Genomic DNA, 25564 nt, shown 5'->3' with positions numbered 1-25564 from the left:
TAGTGATTTCCACAAAACTTTCAAAAATGAAGTAACACTTCTCCTACACAAACTCTTCCAAAAAATAGACAATGAGGGAAAGCTTCCAAACACATTTTCTGAGGCCAGCATCACAGTTACCAAAACCTGACAAAGACATCACACACAGAGAAAGAAATACAGACTGATTTCTCTGACGAACATAGATTTAAAAACCCTCCACAAAATTCTAGCAAATCAAACCGAATAATACATTGAAAGGATTATGTATCATGACCAAGTGGGATTTATTTTTAGGGACACAGAAAAATCAAAGTAATTCATCACATAAACAAGAAGAGAAAAATCACATGATTATATCAGTAGATGCAGAGAAAGCATTTGATACAATTCAATATCCACTTATGATAAAAACCCTCAATCCAGAAATATTTAAAGAACTGCCTGCCCTCAAAGAAAATAAAGTATTTTAATTGAATAGAGCTGCAATTGTATACAAACCTAGTAATTGATCATTAAATTTAACAAGCATTTATTATAAATTAAGTGCCTGTATCATAATGTACTAGACTTGCATAAATGGAAGGTTCAGACCCTGTCCTTACCTAGTGGACAAAGTGAAAACAATTCATAGATAATTTCCAAGCATGTATATGACAGCATGATGTGGGAATTATGTGGGTACCAAGTAAAACAAAGCAAGCAAAAAGAATACTATGGAATCATAAATCAGGAAGGATACATGAAAAAGTAAATACCTACATACTGTTGGGAAGAAGAGTGCTATTTAGTGGCATCTTGCTTATACCACTGCAATAAGTAATTTTAACTGTAACTTTCAACTTGGCTTGTGGTCTTAATTGACCAACTCAAAACCTGGCAACTCTTGACACTTAAACTGTTCAAAACTACATTCAAAATTTTCCATACAATGATAGCAAAAAAATTTATATTTAGGAATCTATTTAATAATAGACATAAAAGATCTATACTGAAAACTATAATATCAAAAAATGAGTAAAGAATATCTGAATAAATGAAGAGATACCAAGTGCATGGATTTGAAGACAATAATGTTAACAAGTTAATGTTCCCCAAATTGTTCTATGTATTCAACACAAAGTGATCTCTGTAGGCATTTTGTGATTTTTTTAAAAAATTGTGATTAAATATACATAACACAAAACTTAACATTTAAACCATTTCAAGTGTACAGTTCTGAGGCATTCAGTATATTTACACTATTGTACAAGCATCATCACTATCCATCTCCAAAACTTCTTCACTTTCCCAGCTGGAAACTATGTACCCATTAAATAATAACTTCCCAGTCATCTTGCTTTGGGAACAACCAGTCTGTCTCTAAGAATTTGACTAAGTGAGCAGTTCCTATATAGTATTACATTCTCCTTTTGTGGCTGGATTATTTCTCTCAGCATAAGATCTCCATGGTTCATCTATGTATAGCATGTTCATCTATGTATACAATCTCCCTCCTTTTTAAAGACTAATAACAATTCATTGAATGTATATATCACACTTTCATTATCCATTCATCCACTGATAGAAACCACTGTTGCTTCTACCCTTTGGCTATTAACAAAAATAATAGTATAAGAATGAATGCACAGTATCCTTGAGTTCTTATTTTCAGTTTCTTGAGGAACTGCCATACTGTTTTCTGTAGTGGATGCAGCATTTTACATTCCCATCAACGCTGTACAAGTGTCAAATTTTTTACATCCTCATCAAGTTATTTTCTCTCTTTCTTGTTAATATTAGTCATTCTAATGGGTTATAATGGGTATCTCATTGTGGTTTTGATTTGAATTTCCCCAATTAATAGTAATGCTTAGCAACTTATCATGTGCTGTTGGTCATTTCTTTTTTCCTTTTTTTTTAATAGAGGCATGTTTTTATTTGTTTGTTTGTTTGTTTTGTTTATACATGCACTGGGTACAGTCAGAAGTGCGGGAGGGTGAGAGAATTCGCCAGAGCGGGGACCAGAGCAGGCAGAAGGACCGAAGTACACTGCTGAGGGGAGCAGCGGGTGGCAGGAGAGGTCTGCGCGCCATGTGGGACCCTCCTCCCGTGGCCGGGGAGCGGCCGGGGAGCAGCCTGGGATCGAACCGGCGCCGCAGAGGCTGCGGGCAGCTTCGCAACCCAGCGCTCAACCGCTGCGCCACCGGGGAGGCCCTACTGTTGGTCATTTCTTTTGGAGAAAAAGATCTATTCAAATCCTTTGTTCATTTTTAATCAAATTTTGTTGTTGATGATGCATTGTAATCCTTTATATATTCTTGATATCAATCACTTATAAAATATGTGATTTGCAAATATTTTCTCCCAGTTTTTTTTTTTTTTGAAAGATTTATTTATTTATACAAGCACTGGGTACAGTCAGAAGCGCAGGAGGGTGAGAGAATTCACCAGAGCCAGAGCGGGGAGCAGAACAGGCAGAATGACAAAATACACTGCTGAGGGGAGCAGCAGGCACAGCAGGAAGGGTCTGTGCGCCATGTGGACCCTCACTGGTGGACGGGGATAGAACCAGTGCTGCAGAGGCTACGGGCAGCTTCGCAGCCCAGCGCTCAACTGCTGCACCACCAGGGGATGCCCTTCTCCCAGTTTTTGGACTGCCTTTTCACTGTATTGATAGTGTCCTTTAATAAACAAAAGTTTTGGGCACCGCACTATGAAGAATACCACAGCCTCTGCAGCATGAATTCGATCCCCGGCCGGCCAGGATGCAACCCACATGGCGCAGCAGACCTCTCCTGTCTCGCCTGCTGCTCCCTCAGCAGTGTATTTCAGTCAATCTGCCTGTTCTGTTCCCCACTCTTGTCTCTGGTGGATCCTCTCAACCCCTGCATCTCTGGTCTGTACCCCAGCTATTGCATGCATAAGTAAATAAATCTTTAAAAAAAAAATGAACAAAAACTTTAAAATTCTAAGTCAGAGGAAGACAGACAAATACCAGATAATTTCACTCATGTGTAATATCAAGAAACAAAACAAAGGAACAAACAAAACCAAACCAAATCCAACCCTAGAAATCTTACGGTAGAATTAAAGCCATCAGAAGCAGAAGTTGATGGTGGCTAATAATGACGAAAGGTGGCACAACAGACTATGAAGGATTATGAGTACTTTGAAGAGGTGTGAATCTACTGTACCTTTTAATAACAGTGTTGTGAACCAACATTACTTCATCAACAACAAAAAAATACAAGAAAAAAGTAAAATCTAGGGGCCTCCCTGGTGGCACAGGGGATAAGTCTCAGCACTACCACTGTGACAGACCACCTCCACAGCCTGAGTTCCTGAGTATGATCCCTGGCCAGGGAGCTAACCCACAAATGGCACAACAGACCTCACCTGTTTCGCCCACTGCTCCCCTTAGCAGTGTATTTCAGTAGATCTATCTGCCTGTTTCTGTTTTGTCTCTGGTGCATCTTCTAACCCAACTGCCCTCCTCTCCCGCCCCCAATCTGGCCTACACCCTAGTTCTTCTATGCAGAAATAAGTAAATAAAATCTTTCTTTTTAAAGTAAAATCTAGATGAGAACAATTTTTAAATCTAGATCAGAACATTCTAGATGTCATACCCAGGATTTCTTTTTTGGAAAGAAACCTTTTCTGACTCACATGAAAATGCAAAGAACCTGGAATAACAGAAGAACTTACTGTTAAGGCCTTAATGATCAAGACAATTGGTACAATGAGATTAAATATTAGGCATAATGGAATAAAATAAAAAGTCTAGAACTAGTTCCACATTCCAAGTCAGTTGGATATGGGAGGAGATGTGCAAGCTGTGGCTGGTCTAAAGAGCAGTAGTCAAAGCGGAGTGAATGGACAGAAAGATGCAGAAGGGACAGTGCAATGGAATTCATAGAGTAATAAATGTGCAAATGTACTGAGGACAGGGCAGCTATAGGAACCTTTGAGAAGAATTAGTACTAGCTGCACAGGAAGTTAAACAAAACTCAAACCAATTTCGAAGTCCAAGAAAAGTTGTAAAAGAAAGGAAGTATATTAACTGCACCATGTGGCTCTCAGCTGTGAAAACTGCTTACTCAATCACTGATGGAAACCTGACCATTGATACAATAAGAAACTGTGTTATACTAAAAGGTTAGGGAGAAGTGTGTTTGTGTACTAAATTCAAATCTGCTTTAATAAGCACAGAGTAGATAATGTAAAAAAAAAATTCAGTTCAAGGAGTAACAATGAGTATGTTCTTTAGAAATGTAGAGATAAATAGAACAGAAGGTTAAAAGATTTCAAAATGGGGTAAATTTGAGAGGAGAACAAACGGCTAAATGTTTTGCTTTGAAGCCTAAAAGTTAAGAGAACTATTGCTCGGGACAATTTATAAATAAATTTTAAAATGTAAACTATTTTTCCATGAAACTGTTACATCAGTTTATTTCATCTCCCTTGTTTCATTATTGCATCATAACATGAACTGTTGTTCTGTGTAGCTTATAGGAATCCAGATTTTAAAACATTAAAAGAAAGCACATGTGATTATAATGACTTTTCTACTTAGGTTTGGACTTTTTTGAACTTGATTTTTAATGTTTTATTGTATATATGCAAATTACAGTGGTTGTATTTCAACAACAAAAAACTTTTAAGAAGCAATCATCAATGATAATATATTATAAAGTTATCGTTATAAAGAATTTGCCTCTTTTCTTCTAACTGATAAAAGGGAGAAATGTCTGTTAAACACTGCTCGCATGAACCTATGCCTTATAAATCCTAGCAGTACTCATATATTGAATATGGACATTCTTTTATTTTTTGGTACTTAGTCCATAAAATTAAGTATAGCTTTTTAAAACTAAATGACCAAATTTTCAAAGCACTAATAAATTAAAAGTTTAAAGTTAAAACCTTTCATTTTGTTATTTTTTTAATTGAGGTAACATTGGTTTACAGAATTGTTACAAGTAAAAAAATCACATCCTTCAGATGTATGCTACCATACTGTGCCCAACAACAAGGCACCCACAGTGTGCTCCACCATAGTCCATTGTGTCCCCTCCTTGTTTTTTGTGCACCCCTCTTCTGGTAGCCTCAATTCTACAATCATATTTCTAAGCACTGATATTAATTTGGTTTATTTGACATTTTGTTTTGCTTCTTTAAGGGAGAGCATCTGGTATTTGTCTTTCTCCTTCTGACTTCTCTTGCTTAGCAAAATTTCCTCCACTTCTGTCCATACTGTGGCAAAGGTCAAGACCATCATCTTTTGAAAGATGAGTGGTATTCCATTGTGAGGGTTCCTTTTGTCTTTACATGCTCTCCAACACTTATTTTTGATCTTTTTGATGTAGGCCATTCTCACAAGAGTGCTTATCTCATTGTGGTTTTGATTTCTTATTTACTTGACGGTAAGTGATTATGAACATTTTCATGTGCTACTGTAGCTGTCTTCTTTGACAGCTTCCCATTTTTTCATTGGGTTATTTTCTTTTTCTTGAGCTCTGTGAGCTCTTTGTAGACTTTGAATATGAGTCCATTATTAGATGTATGGTATGCAAATAAATTCTCCCATTTAGTAGGATGGCTTTTTATTTTAGTGATAGTTTCTTTCGCTGTTCAAAAACTTTTAAGTTTGAAGTAATCCCAAAAGTTTACATTCTCTTTTGTTAGAAACAAATGCATAAAACAAATGCATCACTAAAGCCTTAGAGTGGAATGTTTTCCCTCTGTTTTTTTATATATTGTTTATTGTTTCAGGTCTTATATCCATGCTTTTTATATATTTTGAGTTGATTTTTGTGTTAGTGTGTGATAGTGGTGTAGTTTCAATCTTTACCATTGTGGCTCTACAGGTTTCCAAATACCATTTATTGAAGAAGTTTTTGTTTCTTCATTGTATACTCTTGGCCTCTTGTCATAAACTGTACATACGATACGAGTTTACTTCTGGGCTTTCAATTTCATTCTATTGTTCCGTGTGTCTGGTTTTGTTTCAGTACCATTTTGCTTTGATTGTTATACCTTTGTAATATAGTTTGAAGTCTGGCAGTGTGATACCACCATCCCTCCTTTTTTTTGGGTAAGGATTGCTTTGACTGTTGAGGGTCTTTTGTGGTTGCATATGAATTTCAGTAATATTTTTTTTTCTATTTCTTTAAAGAATGCCCCTGAAACTTTGATTGAAATCACACTGGATATGTATATTGCTTTGGGTAAAGTCTACATTTTAATAATGATAATTCTTCCAATCCATTAGCAGGGAGTATCTTTTCATTCCTTTGTTTCTTCCTCGTTTTGTTTTTTAATATAATCTTATAGATTTCATTAAATAGGTCCTTCACCTTCTTTGTTAAGTTTACTCATAGATAATGCATTCCTTTTGATAAGATTGTAAATGTTGATTGTTTTATTGATTTCTTTCTCTTCTAGTTCATTAATTGCATATAGGAATACAACAGACTTTTTGTATGTTGATTTTTGTAGCCTGCCATATTACTATACTGATTTATTGTTTCTAATAGTTTTACAGTAGAGACTTAAGAATTTTCTATGTATGTCATCTGCAGATAGTTACATTTCACTTCTCTGATTCCACTTCTGCTAGAAGGGGAAAGAGTGTAGGGACTTCTGCTAGAAGGGGAAAGAGTGTAGGGGTAAGAACAAAGATGAGACTGGACCCAGTGGCCTGAGGTAAAGACTATGGATGCTCTAATGGTGGGGGTAATGTGGTAACATTCATCTGAAGAGATGTTAACCTATTCCCCTAAGTCATGTATAGTGTTGTAAACCAATGTTACCTCAATTAAGAAAAACGCCACAAAAAAAAAAAAAACTGAATAAAAACTAAAAATTTTTTTAAGAATAATTAAAATAGCCTGGCAGAGGTAAAAAACAAGTAACATAAAACAAACCAATAAAATACTTTAAACTATATCTTCATCTTTAAGACATTGATAATTTTCATGTTCCCCTTATTGAGAGCAAATAGTTCAGTCTAATCATTTTACAGAACATATTTCAACAAATTCAAGTTTTGACCAACATAATTTAGAAATAATTACACAAAAAATATGACATGCACATTTCCTAAAAGGTAAAGAATAAGTTACTACTATTTGAACATATCTGCCAATTGAAACCCTTACAGAGCACATATATATATCATTTGTATTACTAAATAATACTGCTGAACTTTTTATATAGAGAAGAATTGACTACCACTTAGCAATTATTTACAAAATGCACAATAATGCAGAAATTAATTTGGTCATATACAACAGAGATGAAAAACTGCCAAGGACCTGAGAAAACCTTAAAGGCAAAATAAAAAAATAATAAATGGAACCTACTATTACAGAGAACTTAACAATTGTGCTCAGTATCCCAGTGATATTTAAAAAGTTGAAAGTGTAAATTCACATATACACACAGAACAAAAACTAAAAGATTTTTTATATAGCCTGAATTACATAGAGAAGTGTGGTTTCAAAATCAAAGCTACCAAGCAGTAGGTTCTAGTGGGCCAGGTACATTAGTCAAAGGAACTTGAGAATAAACAAGGCATATTCAATAGAAGGTTATTAATTAAATTATGACCCAAGAAGTTTAATTTTATAAGCAAACCTATTAGATAAAATCAGTCTAATAATCTCTGACCACTGAAAAATATTCATAGAAAAAGAAAGTCTACTTTAAAATGTCTTAAAATTAAAGTTAAAAAATGTTTACATAATTTTTAGGATACAATTTATTCATAAAAGTGTGGACTGAGGAGAGGAACTTGCAAACAATAATGGTCCAAACAATAATGACATTAGGGGAAATGGTAGATACTAGTTTATATGATTACCTTTATCTTTCAAATACATGAAATTATAGATGAAACAAAGTTCTTTAATGCAAGAACAATAGTGCTTAAGCTGAATGTGTGTATATAAGTGTGTGTGTGTACATATGTATTTTTAAAGATTTAATTTTATTTATTTATGCATATAACAACTGGGCTGTAGGTCAGAGATGCAAGGGGTAAGAGGATTAACCAGAGAGATGGGGAGCAGAACAGGCGGATCTAATGAAATATATTGCTAAGGGTGGCAGCAGGCAATACAGCAAAGGTCTGCTGTGCCATGTGGATTAGCACCCTGGCTGGGGGAATGAACTCACACCAGCAATAGCTTGATAGATCTGAGACTTTAACCCCTGCACCCCCAGGAAGGCCCATGTGTATATATTTTTTAACAGTACAATCACAATACAACTATAAAACATTTATACCATTACTTTATATCCAGTATATTTTGTTCTCAAAAACATTTATAATTACATAACATTTAGTTCCCTCTACATTGCCTCTTTAAAACCTTTGTAGAAAAATTTATGAACGTATAAATATTTATGGCCGTATATTTTTAACAAGGTAAAACTAAGGAAGAAGACATTGTACATCCATTACTTTTAGAGTAACAAAAATATTTTTACCTTCCAGAAAACCTACACAAAATCCCAGACACTTCATACAATTAGGTATGAAAAATTTACAACAAACTAGACTAATATTATTAAAAACTATTTTTGAAGACAGTACATATTTTTTTAAGACAAAAGATGATGTATTAGAGATGCTCTCATGGTTTTTAAAATAAAAAGCTAGATTCTTCTTTCAATTACATGAACAAATAAATAACAACACATCAAAAAATGCCTGCATCAATCCACTACCTAAAAAAAACCAAGAGGGCAGATAGTTTCAAAAATTTAAAAGAAGATAACAAGCTCTCTTAAGTTTTTAACCATTGTTTTAAATTAATCATGCCTTATAACATCAACCTCAACCCCAAGGTAATTCCCTTTAATCTGAACCTTTGTTCACTATATAAGATTGTTTTTATGTTTTGTTTTTCCCCTTTATTTTTGTTGTTATTTATCTTATATACTCCATTTTGTTATAACTTATGCTTGAGGTTTCTTTTTTTTTTTAAATATAAATTAGCCATGTGTAACTGCTGACAGTGGAACTACTTTATACTAAATTTAAATGAGAGCTTCAAAAGAACTCTCTCAACATATCATATGAACTACTTCAAAATACACTAGTCAAATATGATATACATTGGTAATTTTGTTGAAACACGATTTCTTCAATGTAATTTTCACTTTTTCCTTTTCTTCTTCAGTGATATTAAAAAAACATGTAAATTTTAAAATAGAACACCTTTACTTGAGAAATTAAAACAAATAAAAATTATATTTGTAATCATAAACTACATTTTAAAAGTAATTATTTAAGATCATATAACTACATTAATATCTATCACTTAACTTGTTCTTATTGAAATATTTAATTTTTTGTGTCCTGAATTAATTTATCAGGCATTACAAAAGGCAATTTTAAAAGAAATTGAACAAGTTTTCCTTGACATACTAAAAGTTGCTTTATGTCACTGTCCTTAAAAAAGGGTGACATCTCTTTTAGATTAACTCACCTTTTGTTCACCCACCCACACCCAGATTTGACCCAGCCAAGGAGGGTTTTGAGCAATTTTTTAATCTCAGCAAAAGAGGCAAACAGATAAAAATAAGCAGTTTCTGGGTAACTCAGGAATAACCCACTGTACAAACATCAGCTAATATTCCTGATTATGTTATGTCTGATTAAAAAAAAGTACCAAAACGAAACGAGAAAACAAAACAAAAAAACAAAAACAAAAAAAGAATCTAGGCCATCTTTTCATCTTTCTTTATATCGTAAGAGAGAAGCATTTAACACATTTGTTCAGATAAACAGTAAGAAAGTTCTAATAAAGTGCAGGTCAATAGAAAGTATCTGTTATCATCACTGCAATGAGCATCAACTTTTATGATGCTCTAACACTAAGTAATTTTATTTTTTTTATGAAAGAAAACATAGTAATCTTCATACAAAGTAGCTGGATCAAATTATTTTGTGGCCTCTATAAAGTACTGTAAGTTCTCTTCTCAAGAGAAAATTCATTCCCTTCTATTCAAAATACAGATTATCACTCTTAATTACATCTAAATTCAGAGGATAATCATGTTAATTAGTGGAAGAAATTGTTTCTGAAGAACATTTTCACTAAATAAGATTTTAAGAAAGATTCTAAACTATGATTCCCCCCCCCCCACATTATATCTGTGATGACAAAATGAGGATGGAACCTTAAGCCCCTAAATACAAAGTCTCAGCATCTAACTTACCTGACAAGATTTTCATTGTCACCAGTTCCCTTGCAAGTTGCACATTCAGTTCTTAAATCTTCAGCCTTGGGTTTCTTTTGTAACACAGACTGCCTTTGTCTTCTCTCTCTAGGAACTCTTTCCTGCCAAAAAAGGAGTAATAAAACAAAATATAAAACAAAAGCAGGATATGAAGAAAACAGAAATAATTTTAAATAAGTTTCTCAAAGCTTAGACTACATAAAAAAATGCTTAACTTATTCCAACCTCATGTTTTTCTTCCTCAGGAATGAAACTTCGTTTTCGTCCTCTGGTTCTCTAAAAAAAAAATCCACAAAGATGCTGAAGTTTAATCAATAGTAAAAATAAATTTTCTCTTAAATATTACTGCTTAAGTTAAATGTTTGGAAAATTAGCATTTCTAATTAATGCTATATCAGTCTATTGCACTTTATTATAATGTCACAGGAAACAAATTTTTTATCCTTGTTTATTTTTTCACAATATAGGGTTTCCCCCTCAGGCGTGGTCACCATACTTTAAATTAAACACAAGTATCTGATAGCGAAATAAGTTCACCAAAATTTGTTTGAAGGATTTTATCAATGTTTCAGATATAGCAACACAATTATGATTTACACAGAGCATTTAAATTTTCTGAACTTATCACGTGAGTTCTATAGCTGAAATGCTATACCTGGACTCATATTACATCTACTGTATGCCTCAGTGTGTATGCATACATGCTGGTATAACACAAAGAAATAACCTATTTTTAAGAATCATAAAAAATTGGAAGGAAAAGATCTGAGATGTTCCCAAATGCTTAAAACAGAATTAACTAAAACATGGCATAAATGACTTAATTTTATACTTATCTAGGTAAAATTTACATCCCATTTTTCAAAATATATTTGCCAGTTGAAAGAAAACATACAAATATTAAAAAGCAACGCAAGTATAATAGTATTTGCAGTCAAAATATTAAAAATCTCCATCATGTAGAGCACAATCTCCACAGAGTGATAATGCCCAGGTGCAGATACCAAAGTTTTGAAGAGAAAGGATGCGCCACATCCACCAATTATTTTGTGACTGTTGAGATCAAGGAACATCCCCAAGTTAGAATAAGTAACAAATAAGTGTAAACAGAATTGCTGTCTAATGTAATTCTATAAATGCTTCCTGAAATAACTGTAATTTTAATTCTACATAATACTGAGTTCCATGTTATTTAATACCATGGCTAACTGCATAGTGTTTAATCTGCCCCCACACAACCTAGTTAACTAAGTTCATTCAAAAGAAGTAAATTTACAGACTTATGTATTCATTTACACTTGTATTGCCAATCTCTCTGTTACAATTATATTAATGGAGGTTAAATAAGACAGTATCAAGAAAAGGACTTTAAATGCCGTCCCTACATTCATTCTTACTTCCAAAGAACAGTACTCATTTTTGTTTGTCAAAATATCAGTCATGGCCCATAAACACGGCACTCTCTGGAGTTAGTTAGAAATGCAGACTCTCATGCTCACGACACTACACAAGAACCCCAAGTATGCCATACATTCACGTATTAAAGTTTGAGAACATCAGTGTAGAAGAGTCCTTAATAACACAATACTTATCCAAGTTCTACCCAAAGTCTAATGTTTAACTATTTATTTATTCATCTTTCCCTTCTGCATATTCCAGGTGCAGGCCTTCATTCTTCAATTCCTGTCCCCAAAACAAATTCAATCCAAAACAGGTAAGGATCATGTCATTCATCTTATCTGGCTTAATTAATTTTAATATGTAGTTCAGTAAATTTATATTAATAAAGTAATAAGCAGTTAAAGTTCATACATAAGCATAGAGATAATACAAATAATCAAACTAATGACAAAAAAGGTTATTGTTCCCTCCTATATAATCTAATTTTCAATTTGCTTAATTTATAGGGCATTTCAATAACATGATCAAAATAAGCAACCACTGTGAAAGAGAATATTCAAATTACTCATTTCAGTTTCATAAATATCTATAATGCTCAAAGTCCTTCACATATTTACATATTTCTCTTTATTCAACGCATCTTTTAGGTAGTAAAGTAGCAAATAAATCATCTAGTATTTGAATCATGTAATTATTTAAATTTTAGAGAATGTATATGAATGTTCCAAGTTCATTTTTAAAATTAATTTCAAGATAAACAATTGTTTACCATTTCTTGTTAGCACTTTGAAATTTCAATCTGGTATGATTCCATTAATTGGCAGTCTCATACCCACACTGTAATTAGTATCATAAGGCATAATGCCAGTTTGTGATCCTACCATATAATAGCATAGTTACATTTTTTACACTTATAAATTCCTTCTTGCATAACTATGTATATTTTTATAAAAGTGCTATTTTAGAATAAGTATGTTTATGCCATTTCAAATTAAGTGCATTTATTTCCAATATTAATCATTGCTATGTATGTCTGAAATAATTTTAAATAGGATTAGCAACCTAAAAAATTGCCAGAAAGAGGGGCTAAATCAACTACAGCATCTTTTAATGAATTATTTTATTTTATATAATTCTTACATCATTTTTCATTTTGCATAATGTATGCATTTTCCTTTTGCTTTTATTCCCCATACAATTCCCACCCCCTTTTTCTGACCCTAATCCCTCTTCTCCTCCCTCTGCCCCCCCCACTGTAGTGTGTCTCTGGTAACTACAGCATCTTAAAGTTCTGAAAAAGCAGTACAGAGAATTAACTTTATGACCACATAGCCAATAATCATCATAGGTAAATCTTAAATCCATATATCTCTATTCTCAAGTCAGGATTTTCTCTATATACCAAATCCAATATTATCAATAACAATTTAATCCCAAAAAGACATGAGCAAAATTATCATGACAAAGCAAATATTTTATTTGCATTTGAATAAATTATACCTTTGTGATGTCTAAATGAAGAATTCCTACATTATAACATAAGTAAATTAGAGAATTATACCTAGTGGAGTGGAGATCCAAACTGACACTATATTGTACCCTCTACAGTACAGTGATTGACCCGATCCATTAACAAAGGAATTTATAGCAATTTTCGGCATTTATCACAACACTGATATTTCATATATAGACAGACAGATAGATAGATAGATAGATAGATAGATAGATAGATAGATAGAACAAAGGAGGGTATTTAACCCAACACAACTCTTCATAGTTCCTCCAACCCAGAAAATGTTGAGCATTATGATTGGCTTTTTTCCTAGTTTTAATGAAGTGGTACAACGGTACCCATGATAATGTAACTGCCTATGATCACAACAGACAAGATATCTTCAAGATGAATGAATCAGAAATGTAAAGGGAGTTAAAAAAGGAGAAATGATGCAAAAAAGCAAGAAAAACAAAATCATCTTTGGCTCATATAAAAAAAAATCCATCATCAAAATGCCTCACTTATATAGAAAAATGCATAAACTGGTAATCAGTTGCACTGAGACTAACACATTATTTTAGAAATAGAGCAGAGGGTGGAAATGGCATGTGCAAGAAGGAAGAATTTTTTTAACAAGTACATGCTTTATAAATTAACACGGATATTATCTAAAAGTTCCAAATGATCAGTTAAGGTTTTTATTCTAAATTATGCTTCATTTTGCAGTTAGGTTTTTAAAAGTGAATGAAAGTTTGAATCTCACTCCAAATCTTAACACATTTCCATTTTTGTTTGTTTTGCTGTTTTTTAAGAACTATATTTGCCTAGAGAACAATGACAACCTGAGCTGCTTGGATCATTGGTTCTTCACTGTCTATGATACATTTACTTGAAAACAAAAGATAATAAAAACATCAACAAAAGGAATGGCAGTGTATCTAACTTAGAAGAGAATAAAATACTGTTAGTTACTAGACACCAATTTATTAGCTTACAAATCTGAAACAAAATGTTTCAATGACTTCACTCATTTTGACTGGAAAATACATATAACAAATTTAAAGAGTTTATTCATTTATTTGTGCATATAAGAGCTGGGGTGTAGGCGAGAGGTGTGGAGGTGGTAGGGGGGATTCACCAGAGTGGGGAGCAGAACAAGCAGATTGACTGAAATACACTGCTGAGGGGAGGAGCAGGAGGGACAGCAGAGGTCGGCTGTGTCTCTGGCCATGGATAGAACTGCTGCAGTGGCTGCCCATAGCTTCATAGTGCTGAGACTTAACCCCTTGTGCCACAAGGGAGACCCCCATATAACAAATTTAATTATTTTTTAGAGCTGAGGAAAATTTAATTTACAGTTAAGTCAGATGTATACTTTTCCCAAGGTCAAAATGATTGATTAGGCAAATGACTCAACATCTTTCCTATAACTAAAATGGGTTTCATATTCTCATTTGTGTACTGTTTTCTCAAAATTTAATAAGATTTATCTTTTTAGTGACAAATCAACACTGATACAAATGACACTTAATAAATAAGTCATATGTGATTCAATGAAACAGAAGAAATCCCTCCCTGTATAATTAGGACAATTAAGTCAAACCTTAAAAGATCACTGTCAAGCTAGCAATCTTAAGCTCTATCTTGATGAAAAAATGTCAGCATTTGGGGCGTGAGCACCCCAAGGATTAAGTCTCAGTGCCATTACTGCTAAGGCCTGAATTTGAACTCCAGCCTGCAAGCTAACACATACATGGCGTAGCAGACCTCACCTGTTTGGCCTGCTGCTCCCCTTAACGGTATATTTCAGTGAATCTGCCTGTTCTGCCCCCCACTCTGTCTCTGGTGAATCCTCTCACCCCCGCATACCTCTGGCCTATACCCCAGTTGTTCTACACACAAAAAAAGGGAGAATTAAAAAAAAGTCAGCATCTTTCTGGTAGCTGTTCAAACCATTTCAATATAGAGCTTATTTATATATATACATATTTTTTTCCAAATAACAAGCATGCTTTCCAATTATAAAATAATATATTGAAAACGATCATTTATTAAAGCTCACAAAATAGTCAAAACAAAATTGCTATATGCATAAACAAGCTGTGAACAAAGAACTATTTCTGTTGGCTGTCAGCACACAATGGATGAAGTGATCACCAAAAGTATCTTGTCAACTGGCTATTGAATTGATTTTTATCTAATTTCATTTCTATTAACAGGATTAGGAAAACACATGGAAAAATAAAAGACAATTACGACCAATTCTGATTGACACTACAAGTTAAAACAACTATAAGTCTAAAAATATAAAGCAAAATACACATTTTATTTAATAAATGTTTCTATAAATGCCTTCTCACAGTTAATGGCATATTCAAGATAAATAAAATCCTGAATCTGTCTATCCACCTTCTCTTTCTTCCACATTGCTGGAAATAAATTAAAAAGATGGATTTCCAAAAGGCACAAAGTTCAACAGGAGCCTCTGAATTCTGAACAAGATTACCTGATAAGGACACCCACAGTGATCTTTTCCAAGTGAGTCACAGTGAGGTAAGGATGGTGCCATTTACTATAAAAATGTTTACTGGGCTTTCTTTTAAAAATCTTTGACAGAATACATAATCTTTTTACTACTTCAGAAATCACCTTGAGTCTGAAAATAGATTCAATAATTACTCTATCTGAAGACCCATATATAACCTTTTCTTTCCAAAACTATAATAATTTCATTAAAATAGTATAAAAACTAATACGTAAAATAAGACACGAACACTTAGTAATCTTTAGCCATTTGAATAGAAATGAATCCAAATGTTCCACTAAATTAGCATCAAAAAAATTATGTGTGTAATGTGTGAATGCACATATATATTTAAAACTATAAATGTACTAATATATGTTATATATATAAAACATATTTCAGATTTTCAAGTGCTTAGGACTCAAAGTCTCTCTCCCTATGTTAAAACAGGATACTACTTTGCATATGTGTGAAACTAGTTTTTTTTTTTTTAAAGATTTATTTTGTTTGTTTATGCATATAAAGGCCAGAGGTGCAGGGGTGAGAGGATTCACCAGAGACAGAGTGGGGAGCTGAACAGGTGGATATACTGAAAAATACTGCTGAGGGGCACAGTGGGGGATCTAGAAGACGTCTGCTGCACCATTTATGGGTTAGCTCACAGGGTATTGAACTCAGGCCACAGTGGTGAGAATGCTGAGACTTAACCCCTCTGCCACCAGGGAGGCCCTAAAACTAGTTTAAATACAAATACAGTGAAAGCAGACCAGACTGCCACTTGAAATAGACTATTGACATATATTGAGTAAGATGGAAAACAGATTTAATCATATGCTTAAATCTATTTCCAAAATAATTATCCTAAGAAAAGGTGCATCCTGAAAAACTAAATGGTCCCAGTCAAAGCTGCTAAAAAGTATTTTGACTTTTTACTACATGTGCTTTCTCAAGAAAGGAAATATATAAAACAAAATTAAAATGTATGAGGCAGGAAGAAAAATCTGACAACTTCAAAGACTATAGAAGATGATGTATGTTATAAAAAGCTAAGGAAAGATAGGTAGGCCCCTTGGTACTTGTACAAAAGATGAAAAGTCATGAGATGACAAAAAGTGTAAAGAAAATGAACAGAAAATGTGAAAGCTTTCAAGGTACATTAAAGTTATTAGAAAATATGTCAAATAGTATCAACATCAATTTTTACAGTAAACTTCAAAAGGGACATGGATAAGCTAATTCATATTTTCTTCAAAGGTAATTTCCTTGCCTAAAAGCAAGTGAAAATTTTCCACATTAAAAAAAAATGCAGAGAAAACAAACAAGAAAATGATGCAAAGAAAATAACAAGGCACTTAAACAGAAGTATTCCAGGCTTCTTTCATAGTAATTCAATAGTTTCACCAGTGAAATATGATAAATATATTAGGAGAAAGGTATCAGTCTGCCTCTAATAATGAAGGGCTAGAAAAAATTCTTTCAAAGTAAACTGGCTTCAGATGCACAGCCAAAGTGGAAGATGGAAAGAACTCATTTGTGAATACTTAGTAAGGACCCACTGTGAACCAAACACTGTGGTAAATAGTGGACATATAGTGGTGTATAGGACAGCTCTTAACCACTTGGGAGTTCAGGTCCATGAATCTACAGTTACCAAAAAAATAATTATAAGAATAATTACTTAGGGCCTCCCTAGTGGCGCAGGGGTTGAAGACACAGTGCTATCAATGTACCGCCAGCCACTGAGGCATGAGTTCGATCCCCGGACAGGCTGCTAACTCATATGGCACAGCAGACCTCTCCTGGCTAGCCCGCTGATCCCATAAGTAGTGTATTTCAGTAGAAATACACTCCTGTTCTGCTCCCCACTCTGTCTCTGGTGAATCCTCTTCGCTCCCTCCCCGCCCCACACCTCTGGCCTATACCCCAGTTCTTGTATGCATAAATAAATTTTAAAAAAAGAATTATTTATAAATATGTAAGTGCAACAAAGTTGCAGTAAAATATATTCATAATATTGCTCAGAGCTTTCAAAATATCTAGAATCAAACCTATTCTTAAATATAAGAGTGAGTCAAATTTTTAGTGCCATTACAATGATCTATAATTCTAGTTTCATCTTAAAGAAGGGTATAGAGATGGGCCTCCCTGGTGGTGCAGCGGTTAAGCGCTGGGTTGCGAAGCTGCCTGCCGCCTCCGCAGCGCTCTGGTGAATTCTCTCACCCTCCCGTGCTTCTGACTGTACCCAGTGCTTGTATAAATAAATAAATAAATCTTAAAAAACAAGGGTATAGAGAAATGCCTAACATAATTTTTTTTTTTTTTAATTCTCAAAGGAACAGATTTAAGTATGACACTGGCAACTCTCAGCCAGAATGGAGAAAGAGAGTTCAGACTGGCAAGAAAGTTGCAAGAGAATAAAAAAATCAAGAATGGTAGCCAAACATTAATAAAATTACTAAATATTAAATGCAGATAAAGTATTAGAATTGCAGATAAAAGCAGGAGGTACTTGGCTAACCAGGCTGCTGGGTACCCTATGAAAATAAAGATGGCTAGAAATGTAAAGGACCACTTCAAAAGAACTTGGATTTAATCATAGGTATTTCACAGAGATCTTTTTTTTTTTTTGGTATTTCACAGATATCTTAAATTTAAAATCATAATATTCATATAATTCTCTCTGTACTCAATGTACAAAGCCCTCCAAAAAATATCCCTGAGTCATTTAGCCTTATATATTCAAAAAATAAAATAAATAAAAAGTCAGCATATTGTACTCTAAGACAATTCTAAGTGTTGGTCCTAGTTTTACTGTATGAACTTAATCTAGCATGCATGTAAAAGAACTGTAAACATTTAAATATGAATGATCAGGGCTTTTTATGAAAAGAGTCCATTCATTTACTGAAGTAATACACTAAGAACTTAATTACAATTCTGGTAAAGGCGGCAAAAGAAAATGGTGTTAAGGGAATAACCTTTCAATTATTCCTCAGAGTGTATTCTAGAATTTCATCGTAAGATCACATTAGGTTTTGATCTCTTATCTTAAATGAACTAAAACTGGAGGACTGTGGTGGTAACAGATGACTGACTAATGCATTACAACATATACATAAAAGCTGTCATTTTTTCAATTTTAATTTATTTATAAAAGAACCAGGGTACAGGCCAGATGCGCGGGAGGGTGAGAGGATTCAGAGACAGAATGGGGAACAGAACAGGCAGACTGACAAAATACACTGCTGAGGGAGCAGCGCGCACAACAGGAGAGGTCTGCCACGCCATGTGGGACCCTCCCTGGCCGGCCGGGATCGAACCGGAGCTGCAGAGGCTGTGGACAGCTTCACAGCGTGGAGCTCAACCGCCTGCGCCACCAGGGGAGGCCCAAAATCTTGTCATTTCTTTTTTTTTTTTTAAATATTTATTTACTTATTTATACAAGCACTGGGTACAGTCAGAAGTGCGGGAGGGTGAGAGAATTCACCAGAGCCAGAGCGGGGACCAGAGCAGGCAGAAGGACCAAAGTACACTGTTGAGGGGAGCAGTGGGTGGCAGAAGAGATCTGCGCGCCATGTGGGACCCTCCTCCAGTGGCCGGGGAGCAGCCGGGGATTGAACCGGCGCCGCAGAGGCTGCGGGCAGCTTCGCAACCAAGTGCTCAACCGCTGCGCCAGAGGGGAGGCCCAAAATCTGTCATTTCTTGAGAGTTCAACTAGAGACAGTATTTTCATACTATATTACATAACACAAATAGAAAAAGTTGCATTTTATTCTCTTCTGAAATACCAGTGTCATTAGCCAACAGAGAAATGCAAATCGAAATCACAAAGATACACTTCATACCCACTAGAATGGATATAATCTAAAGGACAGACAATAATAAGTGTTGGTGAAGATGTGGAAAAATTATAGTCCTCAAACACTGTTGATGAGAATGGAAAACAGTACAGCCTCTCTGGAAAACAGTCTGGCAGTTAGTCAAATACAGAATTACCATGTAACCCACTAATTCCTAGAAATGACTAGGAGTGCTACTTCTAGTCATATATCCAAGATAAGTGAAAATTCACATTCACAAAAAGCTTGTACATAAACATCCATAGCAGAATGATCTATAACATTCAAAAAGTAAAAGAAAGAAAAAAAAACACACAAGTGCCCATTCAGTGACAAATGTATAAAATCTAATAGATCCATGTAATGGAATATTATATGAAAATAAAAAGTATTTATGAAAATAAAAAGTATTGAAACAAGCTGTAACATGACTCTTGAAACTATTATGTAAATACAACAACATGTTATATTATTCCATGTCCAGAACAGGCCAATCTCTAGGGACAAAAAGTGAATTAATTTAGTAGTTGGCTAGGGCTTGGGGTTAGGAGAGTATGAAATGAAGTCACTAACAATGCGTATAACATGTTTGGGGGAAAAAGGTAAGCAGTAAAAATGTTCTAAAAGTAACTGTTGTAACAGGCATTACACAACACTATAAATATACTGGAACCAGAGAATTGTACAAAATTAAATAGGTGAACTTTATGGCATGAAAATTATATCTCAAAAATAGATGACTGGATCAAGAAGATGTGGTCCATATATACCATGGAATATTACTCAGCATTCAAAAAAGATAAACACATGCAATTTGCAGCAACATGGATGGCGCTGGAAGGGATCATGCTCAGCGAAATAAGCCAAAAAGAAAAAGAAAAATACCGGATGGTCTCACTCATAGCAGGAATCTAGAAAACTTAAATAAGGGATCAGGAAAATGAATAACTATAAGAAAGTGAAAATCAAAATCAACAAAAAACTATGAACCAGAGACACTTTTTTGGGGGGTGGGGGCCGGGAGGGGAAGGATTGGGGTCAGAATGGGGCATGTGCAGTTGTATGGGGGAATATAAAAATAAAATTTATTATTTAAAAAAAAAAGAAAATTATATCTCAATGAAGTTGTTATAAAAATCTATTAGCAATCATAATTCATTCAAAATTTAATTTTAAACTTTGAAAAAGTAATGAACCAATTTTTCATTATTGCTGAAATGAATAATATATTTAAGTTACATCCAAATAAAAAATACCACTTTCAAAATTATTTCAATTTCCATCAATGATGAAAAAATTAGACATTGTAAAATATAACACCATATATCTAATGATGCAAAGCATTTAAGATGAATAAACTACTGCGCTTTTGGAACTTTCCAAAAGTGTGAAAGAATGTCATTCATTGCCAACATTTATGACTTCAAGTTTAATTTATACAGTATAACAAAATATCTTCCTATTTCAGTTTTATGTTAAAAAAATACAGAAGTCACTCTATATATTTGTTTCTATCACTGTGATAACAAATTATCACAAATTTAATGACTCAAAACAAACATTATCTTACAGGTGTGTAGGTCAGAATTCTGACATGGATGTCATTAAAATTTTGCCAAGTTAGTAAAGCAAGAGGCTGTTGACATCAAGAGGCCTATCAAAAAAACATGTAAGAAAGATACCTCAGTGTGGTTCAACTTTTTTTTTAAAGTTTTATTTATTTATTTATACAAGAACTGGGGTACAGACCAGATGTGTGGGAGGGTGAGAGGATTCACCAGAGACAGAACAGGGAACAGAACAGGCAGACTGACGAAATACACTGCTGAGGGGAGCAGTGGGCGAGACAGGAGAGGTCTGCCGCGCCACGTGGGACCCTCACTGGCTGGCTGGGGATCGAAATGGCGCTAGAGAGGCTGCGGACAGCTTCACAGCGTGGAGCTCAACCACCTGCGCCACCATGGGAGGCCCTGGTTCAACTTTTTTATACTAAATCTTATGCTAAAGGCTCCAATTATTTCACAAGTACCAATCTTACTACTACTATAAAAATTTCAGCTTATTCATACAAAGTCTTTGGCTAATGGAAAATGAAGACTTTCTCAGTCAATGACATACTTTCCCAAACATATCAGTCAATCTATTGTTTTTATTAATCACTTCAATCCTGTCTTTCTTCTTTTCTTTCACAATTACCATGTTAGCCTCTGGAACAACTTAACTGTACCTTTCATATGGACACTATTCTTGTATTACATTTATTTGAGAATCAATTTTTTATCACCATAGCTCCTTGAGGGTGCAAACCATGTCATCATTTGGTGCCTTACATTATTAGTCACTACAGTAGGCACTTTTAAAATGTAGGTGGTTATTATGCTAAATTGTCTGTGGTCAATCTGACAATTGATTCATGGTGAAAATAACCTGATCATAGTTAAAGAGTGACAAGGAGACTTAAGCAAGGTATGGAAAGATCTGGATTCCCATGTAGCCAATTTATACTGTTTATTCAACTGAAGAATAAATGTAACCAAAGCACCAGTGCAAAGGATAACTGCCTATAATTTTGACAACTTTGAATAAACAGAACACAAACTTGCATTGCGATGCATTATAAACAAAAGTTCATCTTAAAGTACTGTCTTCCCTTTACTTCCCAGAGACCTTTAGTGATCTCTGAAGGTTTACCCAAGAGGACAAAATAAGTTAATGATTAAATTACCAAGGCAGAGAATTACGTTGCATGCATCACAAATCACAATGTGCTAAGTGCTATGAAATAAAGTTGAAAATTAGCAAATAAATGAATTACTGGTAAGATCTCCAAAGATGTGAAAAAGAAAATTAAGTTTCAAGACTTGAGTATTATAAAATTGTAAATAGACTATTGATACTAAACAGTGAATACATCACAGATCAGTAAAAGAGCAACGCTTATGGTCAATGGAAATACAAAGTTCTTTTGTCCAAAGAAACAACCTGGTGGATGAAAAAAATATAATATTTGAAGCTAGTGGAAAGGAAATATTATAACTGAAATTCATGGATGAATGGTTAGACATAGCAGTTTAAGAAGGGCAAACAAAAGGTTTTTCTTTTTCACTCAAGTAATATAGGAATCAAAGAAAAACACTTCATGTGAAATATAGTCATTTTACATTTAAAGGTGGGCTAGTCATCTCACTCCCCACACACACACCTCTGGCCTATATCCCAGTACTTGTATACATAAATAAATAAATGCTTAAAAAAAAAAAAAGGTGGGGTTAGTCATACAAATTGATTCACAGTCCTATAAATAGGCTTTCATACAGAAGAAAAACAATTCTCCCAGTATAAAATAAGTTGAATTATAATCATTAAACCCCAGTACCAAAGATTAAACATTTTCAACCCTACAACAAATGAAAAACATATTTAAAAAAAATTTTCCATTATTACTATCAATGCAGAGCTACTAGTTTTCTCCAGAATGTTTAGACATCTGAAAAGTACTATTTTATAAATTAATTTGATATATATATATGTATATATATATATATATATATATATATACACACACACACCGGTATATATATATATATATATATATATATATATATATATATATATATATACCGAATGTACAGACACAATGCACAGGTTTGGTCATTAAAAAATAAATTATATCAGAGTCAACATTAGAAATTGACACTGGTAATGAATTACATAAATTATACGAACTCTGATGGTAAGAGCTGCTTAATGTTATCAAAATTAAAAGGACTTTTTTTTGCCAAAGTCTGTAATAAGAAAGGCCCTATGTTCATTTGTGTAGCTTCCATAAATCCAAAGAGAGGAAGGAAGAAAGCCACTGAGTTAACGAAGGCTGATATATCTATCATAAGAACCCTTATTCTTTTAAGATTTTCTGCTTTCCCCATGTTATTCTTTTTAATTAACTAAAAAAAAGGAAAAGAAAAAGGAAAAAAAGGAGAGGAAAAACCTGTGACTCAAATGAATGGCAAACACTGTGAGGCTGCAGTTGTGTATTCAGCAAACCAAGAAGGAATTAATCCTCTCTCTTTTTTAAATACTAATAAGGTTGAAAGGAAAAAAACAGCAACCTGAGTTCACTTTCTTCCACCCACACTAAGGTTATCCTCTCTACAACTCTTCAAGTCACTGTCTATTTGTTCTGTCAGTGATTGACTTGACCATTTTATCAAAGACTTATATGTCTTGCACAATACTCAAAGCTGGGAGAACATATACATGAAAAGGACAATATTGTAGTTCCCAAAGAGGAAAGAGAAGGGGGCAGGGAGAAGTCTGGAAATGTTACTTCGGGGGAGGGCACCTATTGTGAGTCAAGTAAGCACTACAGTAGGCACTTTATAAAATGTACTTGTTGACTTATTTCTGACTCAACAAGTACATTTTAAAAATAAGTCAGAAAGAAAAAGAAAAATACTGGATGGTCTCACTCATAGCAGGAATTTAGGAAACCTAAATAAGAGACCAGGAAAAAGACTAATCAATACAAAGTAAAAATCAAAATCAACAAGCAACTATAAACCAGAGACACAAGGGGAAGGACTAGAGTCAAAATAAGGAGGGGAGGTGCAATTGTATGGGGGATATAACCAAAATGAAAATGCATACATTGTGCAAAGATGAAAAAAAGATGTAAGAATTATATAAAATATTTAAATAAAAAAATGTACTTGGTTATTACACTAGATTGTCTGTGTTCAATACTCCCATTATTACCAATACCAACTTACTCATGCAAAGACTGGAAATCACATTTACCAAAGAAGCCCTCCCTGTACAGCTCTGTTAGAACCACAGACATGAAACAAATAAGTGAAGGCCATTTTTCAGGTGGTAAAGGTAGTAAGATGCTCAGCTTTTTCTGATGCTGCACCTTTGTAAACCTTTCCATTAGCTACTACTTCACATCCTTCACAAGAACTCATTTATCCACCTACTGAAGAGTGCCATTAATGCTGAGTTGTTTTAATATTTTATTTTATATAATTCTTACATCATTTTTCATTTTGCATAATGTATGCATTTTCATTTTGGTTATATTCCCCATACAATTGCACCCCCCTTATTTTGACCCCAATCCTTCCTCTCCTCGCCCCCCCATCCGCCGTAGTGTGTCTCTAGTCTCTAGTTGCTTGTTGATTTTGATTTTTACTTTGTGTTAGTCTTTTTCCTGGTCCCTTGTTTAGATTTTCTAAATTCCTGCTATGAGTGAGACCATCTGGTATTTTTCTTTTTCTTTCTGACTTACTTCACTGAGCATGATCCCTTCTAGCTCCATCCATGATGCAACAAACTGCATGAGTTTATCTTTTTTTGATTGCTGAGTAATATTCCATTGTGTATATATACCACATCTTCTTGATCCAGTCATCTATTTTGGGGCATTTGGGTTGTTCCCAAAGCTTAGCTAGTGTAAATAGTGCTGCTATAAACCATAGGGGTGCAGGTGCTCTTTGGAATTAATGTTTCTGTGTCCTTTGGGTAAATACCTAGGAGTGGAATTGCTGGATCATATGGAAGCTCTATGTTTAGTAGGTCCAGAAATCTCCACACAGCTCTCCATAGTGGTTGGACTAGTTTGCACTCCCACCAACAGTGCAGGAGAGTTCCTTTTTCTCCACAACCTCGCCAACATTTGTTGTTGCTAGTTTTTTTATTATGTGCCATTCTCACTGGTGTGAGATGGTATCTCATTGTAGTTTTGATTTGCAAAGTACTGATCACAAAAATCTACAAAGAGCTGATGAGACTCAACAAAAACAAAGAAAATAATCCAGTCAAAAAATGGGCAGAAGAGCTAAAAAGAAACTTCTCCAAGAGGAAATGCAAATGGCCAATAGGCATATGAAAAAATGTTCAACATCACTTGTAATAGGGGAATGCTGAGTTCTTAACCAAGTTTCTGACCTAATGTCAGGTCTGACCACCTACTTGATGCTTCAGGGTAGTTCATTGACAATTTCTCTGATGTTTGGTAGAGGTCCTCCAACCTGTTAATAGCTTTCTTGACATCTATACCTCCAGCTATTCCAAGAGTGTGTAAGCCCCTAATTC

General features: G+C 34.1%; 1 protein-coding gene across 1 annotated transcript in view; it reads right to left on the bottom strand.

The window, feature by feature from the left end:
• The window catches only part of PHF14 (PHD finger protein 14), a gene marked incomplete at both ends in the record, with an annotated part of 164381 nt that overhangs the window by 71531 nt on the left and 67286 nt on the right, over window positions 1–25564 (bottom strand). Inside the window, 2 exons of the mRNA XM_084230926.1 lie at window positions 10192–10313; window positions 10438–10488. Coding sequence (XP_084087052.1) covers window positions 10192–10313; window positions 10438–10488 — 173 coding nt within the window. The remainder of the gene's footprint in view (window positions 1–10191; window positions 10314–10437; window positions 10489–25564) is intronic.

The sequence above is a fragment of the Talpa europaea genome (genome assembly GCF_964194135.1).
Source record: "Talpa europaea genome assembly, chromosome: 3".
NCBI classification, from domain to species: Eukaryota; Metazoa; Chordata; class Mammalia; order Eulipotyphla; family Talpidae; genus Talpa; species Talpa europaea.
Note: the sequence above shows the minus strand (reverse complement) of the source record. Positions and strands in the feature narration are given on the sequence as shown.